The 16,770-nt window shown below is 47.4% G+C and overlaps 1 protein-coding gene across 1 annotated transcript in view; it reads right to left on the reverse strand.

The window, feature by feature from the left end:
• Positions 1–16,770, reverse strand: part of LOC119978372 (lysine-specific demethylase 5B-like) — a 425,856-nt gene that overhangs the window by 204,707 nt on the left and 204,379 nt on the right. The window contains exon 12 of the mRNA XM_038819962.1: positions 16,612–16,736. Coding sequence (XP_038675890.1) covers positions 16,612–16,736 — 125 coding nt within the window. The remainder of the gene's footprint in view (positions 1–16,611; positions 16,737–16,770) is intronic.

Raw genomic sequence — 16,770 nt, forward strand, 5'->3', positions numbered from 1 at the left:
AGAACTGGCTGGGCAACAGGAGACAGAGAGTAGTGGTGGAAGGGAGTGTCTCAAAATGGAGAAGGGTGACTAGTGGTGTTCCACAGGGATCCGTGCTCGGACCACTGTTGTTTGTGATATACATAATGATCTGGACGAAGGTATAGGTGGTCTGATTAGCAAGTTTTCAGATGATACCAAGATTGGTGGAGTTGCAGATAGCGAGGAGGACTGTCAGAGAATACAGCAAAATATAGATAGATTGGAGAGTTGGGCAGAGAAATGGCAGATTGAGTTCAATCCAGGCAAATGCGAGGTGATGCATTTTGGAAGATCTAATTCAAGAGCGGACTATATGGTCAATGGAAGAGTCCTGGGGAAAATTGATGTACAGAGAGATCTGGGAGTTCAGGTCCATTGTACCCTGAAGGTGGCAACAAAGGTTGATAGAGTGGTCAAGAAGGCATAGAGCATGCTTGCCTTCATCGGACGGGGTATTGAGTACAAGAGTCGGCAGGTCATGTTACAGTGTATAGGACTTTGGTTAGGCCACATTTGGAATATTGCGTGCAGTTCTGGTCGCCACATTACCAGAAGGATGTGGATGCTTTAGAGAGGATGCAGAGGAGGTTCACCAGGATGTTGCCTGGTATGGAGGGTGCTAGCTATGAAGAAAGGTCGAGTAGATTAGGATTGTTTTCGTTGGAAATACGGAGGTTAAGGATTGAGGTCTACAAAATTATGAGAGGTATGGACAGGGTGGGTAGCAACAAGCTTTTGCCAAGAGTGGGGGTGTCAATTACAAGCGGTCACGATTTCAAGGTGAGAGGGGGAAAGTTTAAGGGAGATGTGCGTGGAAAGTTTTTTACGCAGAGGGTGGTGGGTGCCTGGAACGCTTTGCCAGCGGAGGTGGTAGAGGCGGGCACGATAGCATCATTTAAGATGCATCTAGACAGATGTGTGAACGGACGGGAACAGAGGGAAGTAGACCTTGGAAAATAGGGGACAGGTTTAGATAAAGGATCTGGATCGGCGCAAGCTGGGAGGGCCGAAGGGCCTGTTCCTGTGCTGTAATTTGCTTTGTTCTCATCCGACTGATGACCTCTTATTGGCTTGACCAGATTTACTAGCTACCACATGGCAATAGTGCTCACTAACTTGTGCACTCTGACTGTCTCAGTATCTGGGTCCCGAAAAGAGCGGGAGTCTTAATGTCCTGTGGGCTTTATAGTGGTGGTGTCCTGTCTGGTGATTGGTTGTTCTGTGTTGTGCGTCCATTGGTCATCCTGTGTGTCAATCACTGCCTGTCTGCATCTCATTATATACATGAGTGGATATTATGACATCTCCCTTTTTAAAAAAATAAGTTATGGAATGTGAAGGTATATACATGCCTGACTATGTACAACTGGTGACGTGAACGAACATATGTACATGGGAAGGTGTCTATCGTGCAGATAAAGAGCAAACTGAACAAATTTACACAAGTAAAGTCTATAGATTCAGTCTTTGAGGCTGGCGACAAATTCTGGTTGATCACCGCAGAGGTGGAGCAGGAGACGCCGGCACTGGACAGGCGGGATTGCTGGCATTGCGGCGGTGTCTATGGACAGGCGAGATGCTGGCAGATCGGTGGCCTTGTGGCAGGAGACGTCCGGAGGAGGCATGTTAGCCAGCGGAGCAATGCGATTAGGCGGTGGGCGAGGAACTCTCCGCAGCGCCCTCCTGTTGCGCTGGAGAATGGAGCCGTCAGCCATTTGAACAATGAAAGACCTTGGGGCAGCCTTCCTGACAACAACAGGTGGGGCTGACCAACCTCCCTCAGGCAACTGGATGCGAACAACATCTGCTGGAGCCAGCGCAGGCAGATCCGTGCCATGAACATTATACGTGATCTTCTGCTGGTCCCTGGACCGATGCACTTTTTGCAGCACCATGAGGTGGTCAAGGTCTGGAATATGGATGGCTGGAACAGTCGTCCTCAGGTTGCGGTTCATGAGCATCTGCGCCGGAGACAAACCAGTCGACAGAGGGGCTGCCCTGTAGGCCAGCAGCGCCAAGTTGAAATCGGAGGCTGAGTCTGCAGTCTTGCACAACAACCGCTTGACGATGTGGACCCCATTCTCGGCCTTCCCGTTTGATTGCGGGTAATGGGGACTGGAGGTGATATGTCTGAAGTTGTAGGATGGTGCAAAATCGGACCACTCCTGGCTGTAGAAACATGGACTGTTGTCACTCATTACTGTGAGTGGTATCCCGTGCCTGGCAAACGTCTCTTTTCAGGCTTTGATGACGGACCTAGACGTGAGGTCTGACAATTTCACCACTTCCGGGTAACTGGAGAAGTTGACCAAGAGCACGTAATCAGGCCCATTGGCGTGGAAGAGGTCTACCCCCACTTTAGACCATGGAGAGGTCACAATCTCGTGCTGTTTCAGTGTTTCTTTGGGCTGAGCTGGTTGAAGTTTCTGGCAGGTTGGGCAGTTGAGGAATGTTAGCAATGTTCTGGTTGATGCCCGGCCAATAAACCGCCTCCAGAGCTCTGTGTCGATATTTTCCGACCCCAAGGTGACCCTCACTGATCTGTCCAAGCACCATCGCTCGCATACTTTGAGGAATGACGATCCTATCCAGTTTAAGGATTCCCCCAATGACCGTTCACTCGTCCTTAACATTAAAGAACTGGGCACATTGCCACTTTTGCCAGCCATGGGCGAGGTGTTGCATCACGCGCTGCAGTAGAGGATCCATGGCAGTTTCTTCACGTATTTGGACCACACGTTCATCAGTGGCTGGTGGGTTGCTGGCACACAACTGCACCTGTGCATCTATGTGGCAGATGAAGTCGCCCTGTTCACACGGCGTGGTGATGGACCGGGATAGGGCATCTGTGATGATCAGCTCCTTACCCGGTGTGTAGACGAGTTCGAAGTCATATCGGCGGAGACGAAGAAGAATTCGCTGCAGCCGAGGTGTCATATCATTTAAATCCTTCTGGATTATGTGGACTAAAGGCCTATGGTCTGTTTCCACCGTGAATTTCGGCAGGCCGTATACGTGGTCATGAAACTTGACTATTCCTGTCAGGAGCCTCCAGCACTTTTCGATCTGGGCATACCGTTGCTCGGTCGGCGTCATGGCCCTGGAGGCATATGCCACTGGAACCCAGGACGAGGAGTCGTCTCGCTGGAGGGGCACTTCCCCAATGCCATCCTGGCTAGCGTCAGTAGATATCTTGGTGTCCTTGGTCGGGTCAAAGTACGCCAGTACTGGGGCTGTGGTGAGCTTCGCCTTTAGCTCGAGCCGCTCCTTTTCATGGGCGGGCAGTCACTGGAACACTGTTGACTTCTTTATGAGATGCCAGAGGGCCGTGGTGTGGGCTGCCAAATTGGGAATGAATTTCCCGAGAAAATTTACCATCCCGAGGAAGCGGAGGACCGCCTTCTTGTCCTCCAGGGTCTTCATGGCGTTGATTGCCAGCACCTTGTCGGCGTCAGGTTGCACACCCTGCTGTGAAATGTGGTCACCCAGAAACTTGATAGCGGATTGACCAAATGAGCATTTGGCCCTGTTGAGCTGGAGGCCATTTTCATGAATCCGCTGGAAGACCTATCTGAGGCGGGCAATGTGACCCTTGGGCGTTGTGGGCCAGATGATCACGTCCACATCGACTCGCACCCACTCGATGCCCTCCATCATTTGCTCCATGATGCGATGAAATACTTTGGAAGCTGATATGATACCGAAGGGCATGAGGTTGTAGCAATAGCGGCTGAATGGTATGTTAAACGTGCACAGCTTACGACTGGACGCGTCCAGCTGTATTTGCAGAAGCCACGGGAGGCGTCCAGCTTGGTGAAGAATTTGGATGAGCCATCTCACTGATTAACTCTTCACGCTTCGGGATTGGGTAGTGCTCTCGCATGATGTTGCGCTTCAGGTCTTTGTGATCAATGCAAATGCGGAGTTCACCAGAGGGTTTTTTTACGCAGACCATGAAGCTGACCCAGTCTGTCGGTTCCGTGACCTTTGAGATGATTCCCTGGTCTTGGCGGTCTTGCAGCTGCTTTTTCAGACGATCCTTGAGAGAAGCCGGCACCCGGCGTGGTGCATGGATCGCTGGGGTGGCATTCAGCTTGAGCAAAATTTTGTAGCGATATGGGAGCTTGCGCATGCCATCAAACATATTGTGGTATTCTGTGAGACTGTCGTCTATCTCGGCTTGGAGATTCACAGCGGGCGAGGCAGTCGCCGGTGTCGAGGACATGGTGTGGACTCGCTGGACCAAATTCAGGAGCTTGCAGACGCGAGCACCGAGCAGTCACGCCCTGTCAGGCGAACGATTTCGAATCGTAAACTTGCCTTGATTTCCTTGTGTGATAAGCCTAGCCGACACGATCCACTGGCAGCTATGGCATTGCCATTGTAGTCAAGGAGTTGGCATGCTGGTGGAAGAATGCTTGGTTGGTCATGGATGCTGTCGAGATCTGACTGCAATATGAGGTTCGCAGACGCGCCGGTGTCCAGTTTAAATCGGATACGAGCCTGGTTGACTGTGAGGATAGCACACCACTCGTCGTCGGGATCCACACTGAAGATCGAGAGACGGGTTGCATGTGTAGTGGAGACCGGCTTGCGGGTGGTTATGATGCCCACCCCATATGGAGTCGCGAGGCAGTCAGCATCAGCATCCTGCATGTCTTGTTGTACTGAGCGGATACTTCTGCGCCGTGTCTGGGATCACTGGCTGATAATTGGTGGGGCGGACCTGCAGCAGGCCGAGTATTGGCCAGGCTTCCCACACTGTCTACCCAGTTGTGGCGCGCATGCGGAGGGACCCGGGAAAAGCGCGCGAAACAGCCACTCTCCTCGATACTGAGGCCTTGCATTTTTGCAATGGCCTGCACCCGTTCTGCCTCGTGGGAGGCCAGTTTTGCAGTTTCTGCCGCCCTGATGTGGGAGTAACGATTCTTGGCATGCTCATCGACTACACACGTCTCGATAGCAACGGAGAGGGTTAGCTGTTTGATTTTGAGGAGCTGCTACCGCAGGGAATCGGAGTGGATCCCGAAAACGATCTGATCCCGGATCATGGAATCAGCCGTCGAGCCATAATTACAGGACTGCGCCAGGATGCGGATGGGTCAGGAAAGATTGAAAAGGTTCATCCTTACCCTGAAGCCTCTGTTGGAAGATGTACCGTTCAAAGCTCTCATTCACTTCAATGTTGCAGTGGCTGTCGAATTTTAGCAGAACTGTTTTGAACTTCTTCTTGTCTTCGCCATCGGCAAACGTAAGCGAGTTGTAGATATGGATGGCGTGATCCCCCGCGGTCGAGAGAAATAGCGCAATCTTCCTTGCACCCGATGCTGCATCGAGATCGGAGGCCTCGATATACAGGAGGAACTTTTGCTTGAAGATTTTCCAATTGGCGGCGAGGTTGCCGGAGATGCGGAGGAGGCTGGATGTTTTCCATTCGCTGGATGGCCGCTTGCTGGTCGTTGCAGATTCACTCGAGGTAGGTTCGGCAGGATTAATTGCACTCTGGTACAATGATGTGTTAGGCAGGTCGGTTCGACGTCGACTGCAACTGGATGCAGGGAAGCTAGAAACAAACGTCTGACACCGGAGATGATCCAACACTGTTTTATTTAACTATGAACTGCTGTACATGTTCAGCTGTGGGCTGACACTCTACTAATCCTACTGATGACCTCTTACTGGCTCGACCAGACTTACTAGCTACCACATGGTAATAGTGCTCACTAAGTTGTGCACTCTGACTGTCTCAGTATCTGGGTCCCGAAAAGAGTGGGAGTCTTAATGTCCTGTGGGCTTTAAAGTGGTGGTGTCCTGTCTGGTGATTGGTTGTTCTGTGTTGTGTGTTCATTGGTCATCCTGCGTGTCAATCACTGCCTGTCTGCATCTCATTATATACATGAGTGGATATTATGACAGATTGCACTTATAGACACAGACTCATCTGATGAAGGAGCTGCACTCCGAAAGCTAGTGAGTCGAAACAAACCGGTTGGACTTTAACCTGGTGTTGTAAGACTTTGTACTGTACCGACAGACAGTGGCAGCAGTGTATATTATCTGCAAGATGCACTTATTTCACCAAAGCTCTGCATTATTACAGTGCACAAGGAGGCCATTCAGCCCATTGCACGAGCACTCCTAGTGAGAAATTCCCATAGTGGTTTTGCCCTACTTTCGCCCCATAACCTTGCACATTCTTCCTCTTTAGATAACGGTCTAATTGTCTTTTGAATGGCTCGATCTTTAAAAATTGTTCTCGCTTTACTTTTTCTGTGAACATAAATGCAAATTTATTCCATCCGCAGTGTGTAATAATCTCTAATGCACTGCTGCTAGTTCATCTCTGAGAAACTGTTTTACAGTGTTATTGTTTTTTTTCAGCTGTTACAAAGCCTCGTCCCCAGAAGACACTCAATGCATCCTAACCCCTTCAATTTTTTAACTCTTCAGTTCACAGAATACTACAGTGCAGAAGAGGCCCTTCGGCCCATCGGGTTGCACCGACGCATGAATGGCCTGACCCGTCCACCTGATACCACTTGCCAGCACCATAGCGTTGGTTGTTATGGTGCACCAACTACTCACCCAGGTACTTTTGCAAGGATGTGAGGCATCCGCCTCTACTACCCTCCCAGGCAGTGCATTCCAGACCGTCACCACCCTCTAGAAAAAAAACATTTTCCTCAAATCCCCCCTAAATCCACTAGAAGAATATAGGAAGGATTATGGGCCTACTGGGGAGGTTTGGAGGGTTGTTGGGGTATGAACTGAATGTAGGGAAAAGCTAAGTTTTCCTGGTGAATGAGCTGGGATGGCGGGCAAATTTAGGGGGGATGCCATTTACGGTAGCGAGGGATAGGTTTCGGGATTTGGGGATTCAGGCAGCGAGGGAATGGACGGGGCTCCTAATGTGGAACTTAACGAAGCTGGTGGAAGAAGCCAGGGAGGATCTTAAGAGGTGGGATACACTGCAATTGACGTTAGCAGGGAGAGTCCAAGTGGTGAAAATGAATATTCTGCCAAGGTTCTTCTTTATTTTTCAGGTTCTCCCGATCTTTATACCAAAGGCTTTTTTTCAGAAATTGGGCACAATCATTTTGGACTTTGTATGGCGGGGAAGGTGCCGAGTGTCGGGAGGACCCTGCTACAGAGGCAGAGGCGGCAGGATGGTTGCCATTGCCAAACCTGCTTCATTATTATTGGGCGATGAATGTGGATAAGCTGCGGCGATAGTGGGAAGAAGTCGTAGAGTGGGTTAGGATGCAGGAGGAATCTTGTAAGGGGTCTAGTTTGAGGGCTATGGTAACGGCAGCGTTGCCAATGGCTCCGAGTAGGTATTCGAGGAGCCCGGTGGTGCAGTCCATGGTGAAGATATGCAATCAGTTGAGGAGGCATTTTAGGGTGGGAGGGATGTTGGTATTAATGCCGCTGTGTGAGAATCATGGGTTTGAGCCGGTGGGGATGGTGTATACAGGAGGTGGAGAGAAGTGAGGCTGGCCAGGGTGAGGGATCTGTACTTGGAGGAAGGGTTCGTCTGTCTGGAGGAGTTAAGGGAGAGAGTAGAGCTGCCAAGGAGGAGTGAGTTCAGGTATCTGCAGGTTAGGAACATTGCGCGAAAGGTCTGGAGGGGGTTCCCTAGGTTACTGGCATACATCCTGCCGGAGCAACTGCTGCCTCCGGATGTGGAAAGGAAGGGAAGACTTGGGGATATATACAAGTGGTTGGGGGGGGCAGGGAGCGAGGGGTGATGAATATCAAGGACAAATGGGAAGGGGAGTTGGGAGGGGAGATCAACTGGGGAGTATGGAGTCAGGCACTGCGTGGAGTAGAAGGGACCTCTTCCTGTGCAAGGATGAGCCTGATAAAGTTTAAGGTGGTGCACAGGTTGCATATGACTCGGGAGAGAATGAGTGGATTCTTCCGGGGGTAGCGGATGAGTGTGACAGGTGTGGGCCGGGGCCAGCAAATCACACGCACATGTCTTGGGGTTGTGAAAAATTGGGAAGATTCTGGAGTGTTCGCGGTCTTCGCCAGGATAGTGGAGGGGGAGGTGGTACCGGACCCTTTGGTGGCGATAATTTGGGGTTTCAGAGAAGCCGGAGCTCATTGAAAGGAGGAAGGCCGATGTTGCGGCCTTCGCCTCTCTGATTGCACGGTGGCAAATTTTACTGGAACGGTGGTCGGCATCGCCATCGGGGGTAGCGGCTTGGTTGGGTGACCTGTATGACTTCCTGTTGGAGAAGATAAACTATGAGTTAAGAGGCTCTGTCGAGGGGTTTGAGAAAAGGAGGGGGACGTTTGTGACCATGAGCTGTTCGGCGCAGAGGAGGGGAGGGTGAAAAAGGGGAAAAATGTGCAGAGACTGTAATGTTGATTGCTGGGAAGTATGTTTCCTGGGATGTTTATGTGTTGTAACTTGCTTTGATACATATTTGAAATAAAATACATTTTAAAAAAAGAATGTAAACTATATTAAATGAGTAAATAAAACTGAGAGTTTCAGGCACAGATAAAGCAAGTGGAAATATGTTGTTGCTGTAATACCAGAGACTTGGCTCAAAAAAGAGCAGGACTGAGTATTAAATATTCTTGGATATAAGGTGTTCAGGAAAGAAAGGAGAAGGGGTGGTATTATTGATGAGGGAAAGCATTGGAGTGCTAAATAGAGAGGATGTCCCAGAGCGATCCAGGAGAGAATTGGCAAGTGTAGTCGTCAGGGCACTGTTCCATGCAATGGCTGAAATGGCTACTACCCGCATAACTTTATCTTCAAAAGAATGCCATTTGAGGTCATTTGACTTGGTAAGCCGCAGTGCTCAAAATCAAAAGTATACAAAGGCATGTGTCCAAACAGGCACAAACTTGTGGGAAAGACATAGAGGACAAAATGTGAAAGGAAATTTCAGAGAAGAGTAGGTGTTATGGAGGATTTTAATTATTCTAATATAGACTAGGATAATATTTGTGAATAAGGCAGACGGGGAAAGAGTTCCTCGACTGTGTTCAGGAGAATTTTTGACATCATTATGTTTGTAGTCCAAGAAGAAAGGACGCATTGCTGGAACTGGTCCCTGGGAATGAAACAAACCAAATGGACAAATTTTAGTAGGATATCAATCAGGGAAAGTGATAATTATATCATAAGATTCACGTTGAGTATGGAAAATGACAAGGAACAATCCAGAGTAAGAATAATAACCTATAATTACTGGGGTGGGGGGGGTGGGGAGACACCATTTTTAATTGGGTGGGAATGGATGTGGCCCAGAGAAATTGTAATCAAAGATTAGCAGGAAAAGGTGTAAGTAAACAATCAGTTGCCTTGAGGGAAGCGTTTATTCAAGTACCATTTTCTCTGTTACATCTATCATGGTAGCTTTGTTTTGTATGTTTGAATAAGTGGTCCACAGGCAGCATGGTGGCACAGTGGTAAAAACTACTGCCTCACAGTGCCAGGGACCCAGGTTCAATTCCGGCCTTTGGTGACTGTGTAGAGTTTGCACTCTCTCCTCATGACTGCGTGGGTTTCCTCTGGGTTCTCTGGTTATTCCCACAGTCCAAAGATGTCGTTAGGTGGATTGGCCAGGCTAAAAAATTGCTCCTTAGTGACCAAAGATGTGCTAGGCATGATCAATGCGGCGGATTACGGGGATCGGGCCGAGGTAGGATGCTCTTTCGGAGGTCGCTGCAGACTCGATGGGCCAAGTAGTCTCCGTCTGCACTGTAGTGATTCTATGGGTTCTACACTCACTTGATTGACCTGTGAATCAACATTACCAGTGTGATTGCTGCTGTACATCAGCAGCTACGTGGAGCCAAAGGTCAAACTGGGTGACTCTCAAGAATCAAGTGCAGTTATCGATCTACTTATGAAGTAGAATGCAACTGGCTCCTGAAAAGGGACTACCTTTCACCTATTGAGAGAAGCACAATCTTCAGAAATATCTGCATTCACAGTGAGGTGTTTGAACAGAATTTCCAGAGTGAGCTCAGCATATGCCCATTTACGAAACAGACTAAGTGTGAGACATGGAGTACCAACTCTAGATATATTAGGTAGCTACATAGGGGAGACTAAATGCAGAGTGACCACATTTCAGAACACCTCTGCTCAATCCGCAAGCATGATCCCAATCTTCCTGTTTTGTGCTATTTTAATTCAGCACCATGCTCTCATGCCTACATGTCCATCCTTGGGCGGCTGCAATGCTTCGGTGAAGCCCAGCGCAGGCTGGAGGGGCAGCACCTCATCTTCCGATTGGGCACACTGCAGCCCTCAGGACTCAACATTGAGTTTGGTTACTTTTGATTTTTACTTTTCTCATCGATCATAAACCCCCTTCCTCCCCTTTCTTCTCTTTAAAAATATTCCTTACATGTATTGCCTCAATGCAAAACAACCCCTTCTCCCATACTACGCCATTTGTCGTTTGCTCTTAAAGTTGCTACTTTTTGTTGCAGTTTCTCTCCTTTCAGTTCCAATGAAGGGTCTACGTTTGGAAATATCTGTTTGTCTCCTGATAGATGCTGGCAGTCTTGTGTTTTTCCAGTGTTCCCTGTTCATAGGTGTGATATTAAGCAGCTGGACAAGTTCTCAATCCTATATGATAGACCCTTCATACTGAAATTGTGCCCCATGTTTTAGATTCCTCAGTCATGGGAAACAATCACAGAGCATCTACCATATCAAGTCCTTTCAGAATCTTGTATGTTTCAATGAGACCCTGTCACATTCCTCTAAACTCCAGAGAATATAGACCCAATTTACTCAGTCTGTCAACTAGAGGACAATCCCCACATCCCAGGGACCAACCTAGTGATTCTTTGTTGTACCATCGCAAGTAAATCCTTCCTTAAATATGGAGGTCAAAACCAGAGAGGCAGGGGGATATGGACCAGGTCCCACCAGTACAAGGGGTCAGGAGTGGAGCTGGGAGAGGGTGGATCTGAATTTTTAAGATAGTTACTATGGAGGTAGAAGTGATTATTTCCATCTAACTCTTTCAGAGTAACCATCGGTAAAACTGGAAGTACTATCCAAAGTTAGTATTTAAATTGTTTCTGGCGGATCATTACCATCCCAGCGCATCTGTCTAGAGGAAGTCATCATTTCTGGACAATTACTGGGTAAACCCTTACATGGGTACCCCCAAAATACGACATTGGGGAACCAAGAGGTTATGGGCCAATATTTCCAAGTTTCACACCTTTTAAAAATATTCTGTTCTTCTGACCAACTTCCACACATTAAACGTTATCCATCATTTTGACAGTCATTTGACCTGTCCATCTCTTTGCTTATATTCCCACCTAACTTTGTATCAGCAAACTAGTCTCCGTCACTTCATTCAAGTCATGAATATAAATTGTAAATAGCTGAGGTCCCAGCACTAAATCCTGCAGCTTTCCACTAGTCACGGCATGCCAACTTGAAAATGCCCTGTTTATGCCCACTTTTGCCTCCTGTTGTGAAACAATCCTCTATCCATGCTAATAAATTACCCCAATGTCCTGCCTATTAACCTTTTGTGCGGCATCTTATTGAATGCTTCTTGGAAATCCAGGTATATACACTACATCTACTCATTTCCCTTAGTCTACCCAATAGTTACACCCTCAAAAAAAAAAATTGTCAAACATGATTTCATTTTCGTAAAACCATGTTGGCTTATTCTAATCATACTATACTTTTTCTTTAATAAATATTTTATTGAGGTATTTTTGGTACAGTAACAACAACAAAATAAACAATATACATGAAACCATAAACAGCCCTATGACCTTTCGTACAAGTCCCACCTTATTAACCCCCTACTCTAATCTAAACTACCCCCCCCCAACCCCCGGTCTGCTGACAATTAATTTTCCGCAAAGAAGTCGACGAAAGGTTGCCACCTCCGGGTGAACCCTATCAGTGACCTTCTCAAGGCGAACTTGATTTTCTCCAAACAGAGAAAGCTCGCCATGTCCGATAGCCAGGTCTCCGACTTCGGGGGCTTTGAGTTCTTCCAACCTAGTAGTATCCGCCTCCGGGCTACCAGGGAAGCAAAGGCCAGAACGTCTGCCTCTTTCTCCTCTTGGATTCCCGGGTCTTCCGACACCCCAAAAATCGCCACCTCTGTACTGCGTGCCACCCATGTTTTAACACCGTGGACATAACGTTCGCAAAACCCCTGCCAAAATCCCCTAAGCTTTGGACATGACCAAAACATGTGGACATGGTTCGCTGGTCCTTCCGCACATTTTGCGCACCTGTCCTCCACCCCAAAGAATCTACTCATCCGGGCCACTGTCATGTGAGCCCGGTGAACAACCTTAAATTGTATCAGGCTGAGCCTGGCACATGTTGCCGACGCATTGACTCTACTCAATGCGTCTCCCCATAGACCATCCTCTTATCTCACCTCCCAGCTCCTCCTCCCACTTGCACTTCAGCTCCTTGGTCTGCGTCTCCGCCGACCCCATAAGCTCCTTATAAATGTCCGGGACTCTCCCTTCTCCTACCCACCCTCTGTAAACTACCCTGTCCTGAATCCCCCTTAGCGGTAGGAGCGGGAAGGTTGACACCTGTTTACGAAGGAAGTCCCGCATACTATTTTTTTCTAAGTACATTGTTAAAGTTTCCTTAATATTAGATTCCAGCATTTTACCAACTGATGTCAGGCTAACTGACCTTTAGTTCACTGTTTGAAATCATAGCTAGCTTATCGATTATCTCTTTTAGAACCCTACGGTGTCGCCATAAATCCTGGGAACTGGCTGGATTTAATCCCTCAAGTTTCTCCAACATTTTTGTCTGCTGATATTAATTACCTTAACTTCCTCACTCTTTTAAGTCCCAATGTTACCCTTTATTTCTGGTATGCAACTTGTGCCTTTTACTGTGAAGACAGACACAGAATATTTGTTCAATGCTTCTGACATCTCCCCATTCCCTATAATGGCTGGAATTCTCTGGCTGGTGGAATTCACTCTTCCTGCCCGCAGCACACGCCCGCCACGGTTTACCATCAGCGTGGAGTCGCTTCAATGGGAAATCCCATTGACAAGCGGCGGGAGTATAGAATCCTGCCGCCAGCAAACGCGTGCTGCTGAGGGACATGCGGCTGGGGGATGGCAGAATCCAGCCCAATGTCTCTGCTTCTAAGGGACCAATATTTATTTTAGCTCCTCTCTTCTTTTTAATATACTGAGGCGCCTACAATCTGTTTTTATATTTCTGGCCAGTTTACTCATATTTTGTTTTTTCCTTCATCACTTGTAGAACATAGAATATAGAACATAGAAAAATACAGCACAGAACAGGCCCTTCGGCCCACGATGTTGTGCCGAACTTTTGTCCTAGATTAAGAACAAATTAATCTATACCCCATCATTCTACCGTAATCTATGTACCTATCCAATAGCCCCTTGAAGGTCCCTGATGTTTCCGACTCAACTACTTCCACAGGCAGTGCATTCCATGCCCCCTCTACTCTCTGGGTAAAGAACCTACCTCTGACATCCCCCTTATATCTTCCACCATTCACCTTAAATTTATGTCCCCTTGTAATGGTTTGTTCCACCCGGGGAACAGGTCTCTGACTGTCTACTCTATCTATTCCCCTGATCATCTTATAAACCTCGATCAAGTCACCCCTCATCCTTATCCGTTCTAATGAGAAATGGCCTAGCACCCTCAGCCTTTCCTCGTAAGACCTACTCTCCATTCCAGGCAATATCCTGGTAAATCTCCTTTGCACCTTTTCCAAATCCACATCCTTCCTAAAATGAGGCGACCAGAACTGCACATAGTACTCCAAATGTGGCCTTACCAAGGTTTGTACAGCTGTATCATGACCTCACGGCTCTTAAATTCAATCCCTCTGCTAATGAACGCTAGCACACCAGAGGCCTTCTTCACAGCTCTATCCATTTGAGTGGCAACTTTCAACGATCTATGAACATAGACCCCAAGATCTCTCTGCTCCTACACATTGCCAAGAACCCTACTGTTAACCCTGTATTCCGCATTGGTATTTGTCCTTCCAAAATGGACAACCTCACACTTTTATCGTGAACCATGAGGAGGACAGTGCAAAACTTCAAAAGGACACAGATTGGTGAAATCAGCGGACAAGTGGCAGCTGAAGTTGAACATGGAGAAAGGTGAAGTGATTCAGTTTGGTGAGAAGAGCGTGGAGATGGTATGAAGGAAAGGATACAATTCTAAAGGAGATGCAGAAGCAAATCTGAAGATCTAATTCAAGAGCGGACTATATGGTCAATGGAAGAGTCCTGGGGAAAATTGATGTACAGAGAGACCTGGGAGTTCAGGTCCATTGTACCCTGAAGGTGGCAACGCAGGTTGATAGAGTGGTCAAGAAGGCATACAGCATGCTTGCCTTCATCGGACGGGGTATTGAGTACAAGAGTCGGCAGGTCATGTTACAGTTGTATAGGACTTTGGTTAGGCCACATTTGGAATACTGCGTGCAGTTCTGGTCACCACATTACTAGAAGGATGTGGATGCTTTAGAGAGGTGTGCAGAGGCGGTTCACCAGGATGTTGCCTGGTATGGAGGGTGCTAGCTATGAAGAAAGGTTGAGTAGATTAGGATTGTTTTTGTTGGAAAGACGGAGGTTGCGGGGGGACCTGATTGAGGTCTACAAAATTATGAGAGGTATGGACAGGGTGGATAGCAACAAGCTTTGTCCAAGAGTGGGGGTGTCAATTACAAGGGGTCACGATTTCAAGGTGAGAGGGGGAAAGTTTAAGGGAGATGTGCGTGGAAAGTTTTTTACGCAGAGGGTGGTGGATGCCTGGAACGCTTTGCCAGCGGAGGTGGTAGAGGCGGGCACGATAGCATCATTTAAGATGCATCTAGACAGATATATGAACGGGCGGGGAACAGAGGGAAGTAGATCCTTGGAAAATAGGGGCCAGGTTTAGATAAAGGATCTGGATCGGCGCAGGCTGGGAGGGCCGAAGGGCCTGTTCATGTGCTGTAATTTTCTTTGTTCTTTGTTCAAATAGACAAAGGTGTATAAGTAAATAAATCATTGAAGGTGTTAGGACACGTTAAGAGAGCACTCATAAAGCATCCCAGATCCGAGGCTTTATCAATAGGGGCATAGAGCACAAAAGGAAAGAAGTTATGTTAAACCGATATAAAACATTGGTTCAGCCAATTCTTGGCACCACACTTTAGGAAGGAAGCATTAGAGAGGATGCAGTAAAAATTCACATGAATGGATCCAGGAATGAGGAATCTTATTTATCTAGAAAGATTGGAGAACTTGGAACTGTTCTCCTTGACGAGAAGGTTGAGGGGACAGCTAATAGAGCTATTCAAAACCATGAGCAGTGTGGACAGGGCAGATCAGGAGAAATGGTTCAAAAGAACAAAGAAAAGTGCAGCACAGGAACAGGCTCTTTGGACCTCCAAGCATGCCCCGACCATCCTGCACGTCGGACCTAAAACCTTTTACACTTCCGCGGGCCATATCCCTCAATTCCCACTCTATTCATGTATTTGTCAAGACGCCCCTTAAACATCAGTATCGTACCTGCCTCCACCATCTCAGCTGGCAGCGAGTTCCAGGCACACACTACCCTCTGTGTAAAAAAACACGCAAATCTCCTCTGAACTTTGCCCTCGCACCTTAAACCCATCACCCTAGTAATTCACTCTTCCACCCTAGGAAAAAGCTTCTGACTATCCACTCTGTCCATGCCCCTCATCATTTTGTAGACTTCTATCAGGTCGTCCCTCAATCTCCATCATTCCAGAACAAACCGAGTTTATCCCTTCATACCAGACAACATGCTGGAAAAACCTCTTCTGTACCCTTTCCAAAGACTCCACATCCTTCTGGTAGTGCGGCGACCAGAATTGAACACTATATTCCAAGTGTGGCTTAACTAAGGTTCTATACAGCTGCAGCAGACTTGCCAATTCTTATACTCAATGCCCCGGCCAATGAAGGCAAGCATGCCGTACGCCTTCTTGACTACCTTCTCCACCTGCGATGCTGCTTTCAGTGGACCTGTACACCCAGATCCCTCTGCCTGTCAAAATGGGTTCTGCCATTTACTGTAAATTTCCCATCTGTATTAGACCTTCCAAAATGCATGACCTCACATTGGTCCGGATTAAACTCCATCTGCCATCTCTCCGCCCAAGTCTCTAACCGATCTATATCCTGCTGTATCCTGACAGTCCTCAATTTCACCAACCTTTGTGTTGTCTGCAAACTTATTAATCAGATCAGTTACATTTTTCTCCAAATCATTTATATCTACTACGAACAGCAACGGTCCAAGCACTGATCCCTGTGGAATACCAGTCACAGCCATCCATTCAGAAAAGCAGCCCTCCACTGCATCCTATCTCTATTTATATTTTAGGCAGTCTGTGGCCTCGGGCAACATTTCCTTGAGTATTTTCACTTTTTTTTACTTAGAAATAGTTTAGTTTCCATTTGCTGTTTTATTACAATTGCTGAGTTAGAAAATTCTACATTTAATATTTTGACAGCTAATGGTACAAATTTATTGGCACTACACAGCACTGTGCCTTGGATTCAGTACAGAATTTCTATACTTACTTTTCTTCTCATTATCTTTTGCTTCCAGGGAATCAGTCACTTTGGAAGACCATTCATCATATATTGCTACATGCAATTTTAATGCATTCAGAATCGGATAGAGATCATCCAAGGCATAGCGGTACCTGGATGGGAAGAGATAGGTTGAACTCAGTAAAG

The sequence above is a fragment of the Scyliorhinus canicula genome, chromosome 15 (genome assembly GCF_902713615.1).
Source record: "Scyliorhinus canicula chromosome 15, sScyCan1.1, whole genome shotgun sequence".
NCBI classification, from domain to species: Eukaryota; Metazoa; Chordata; class Chondrichthyes; order Carcharhiniformes; family Scyliorhinidae; genus Scyliorhinus; species Scyliorhinus canicula.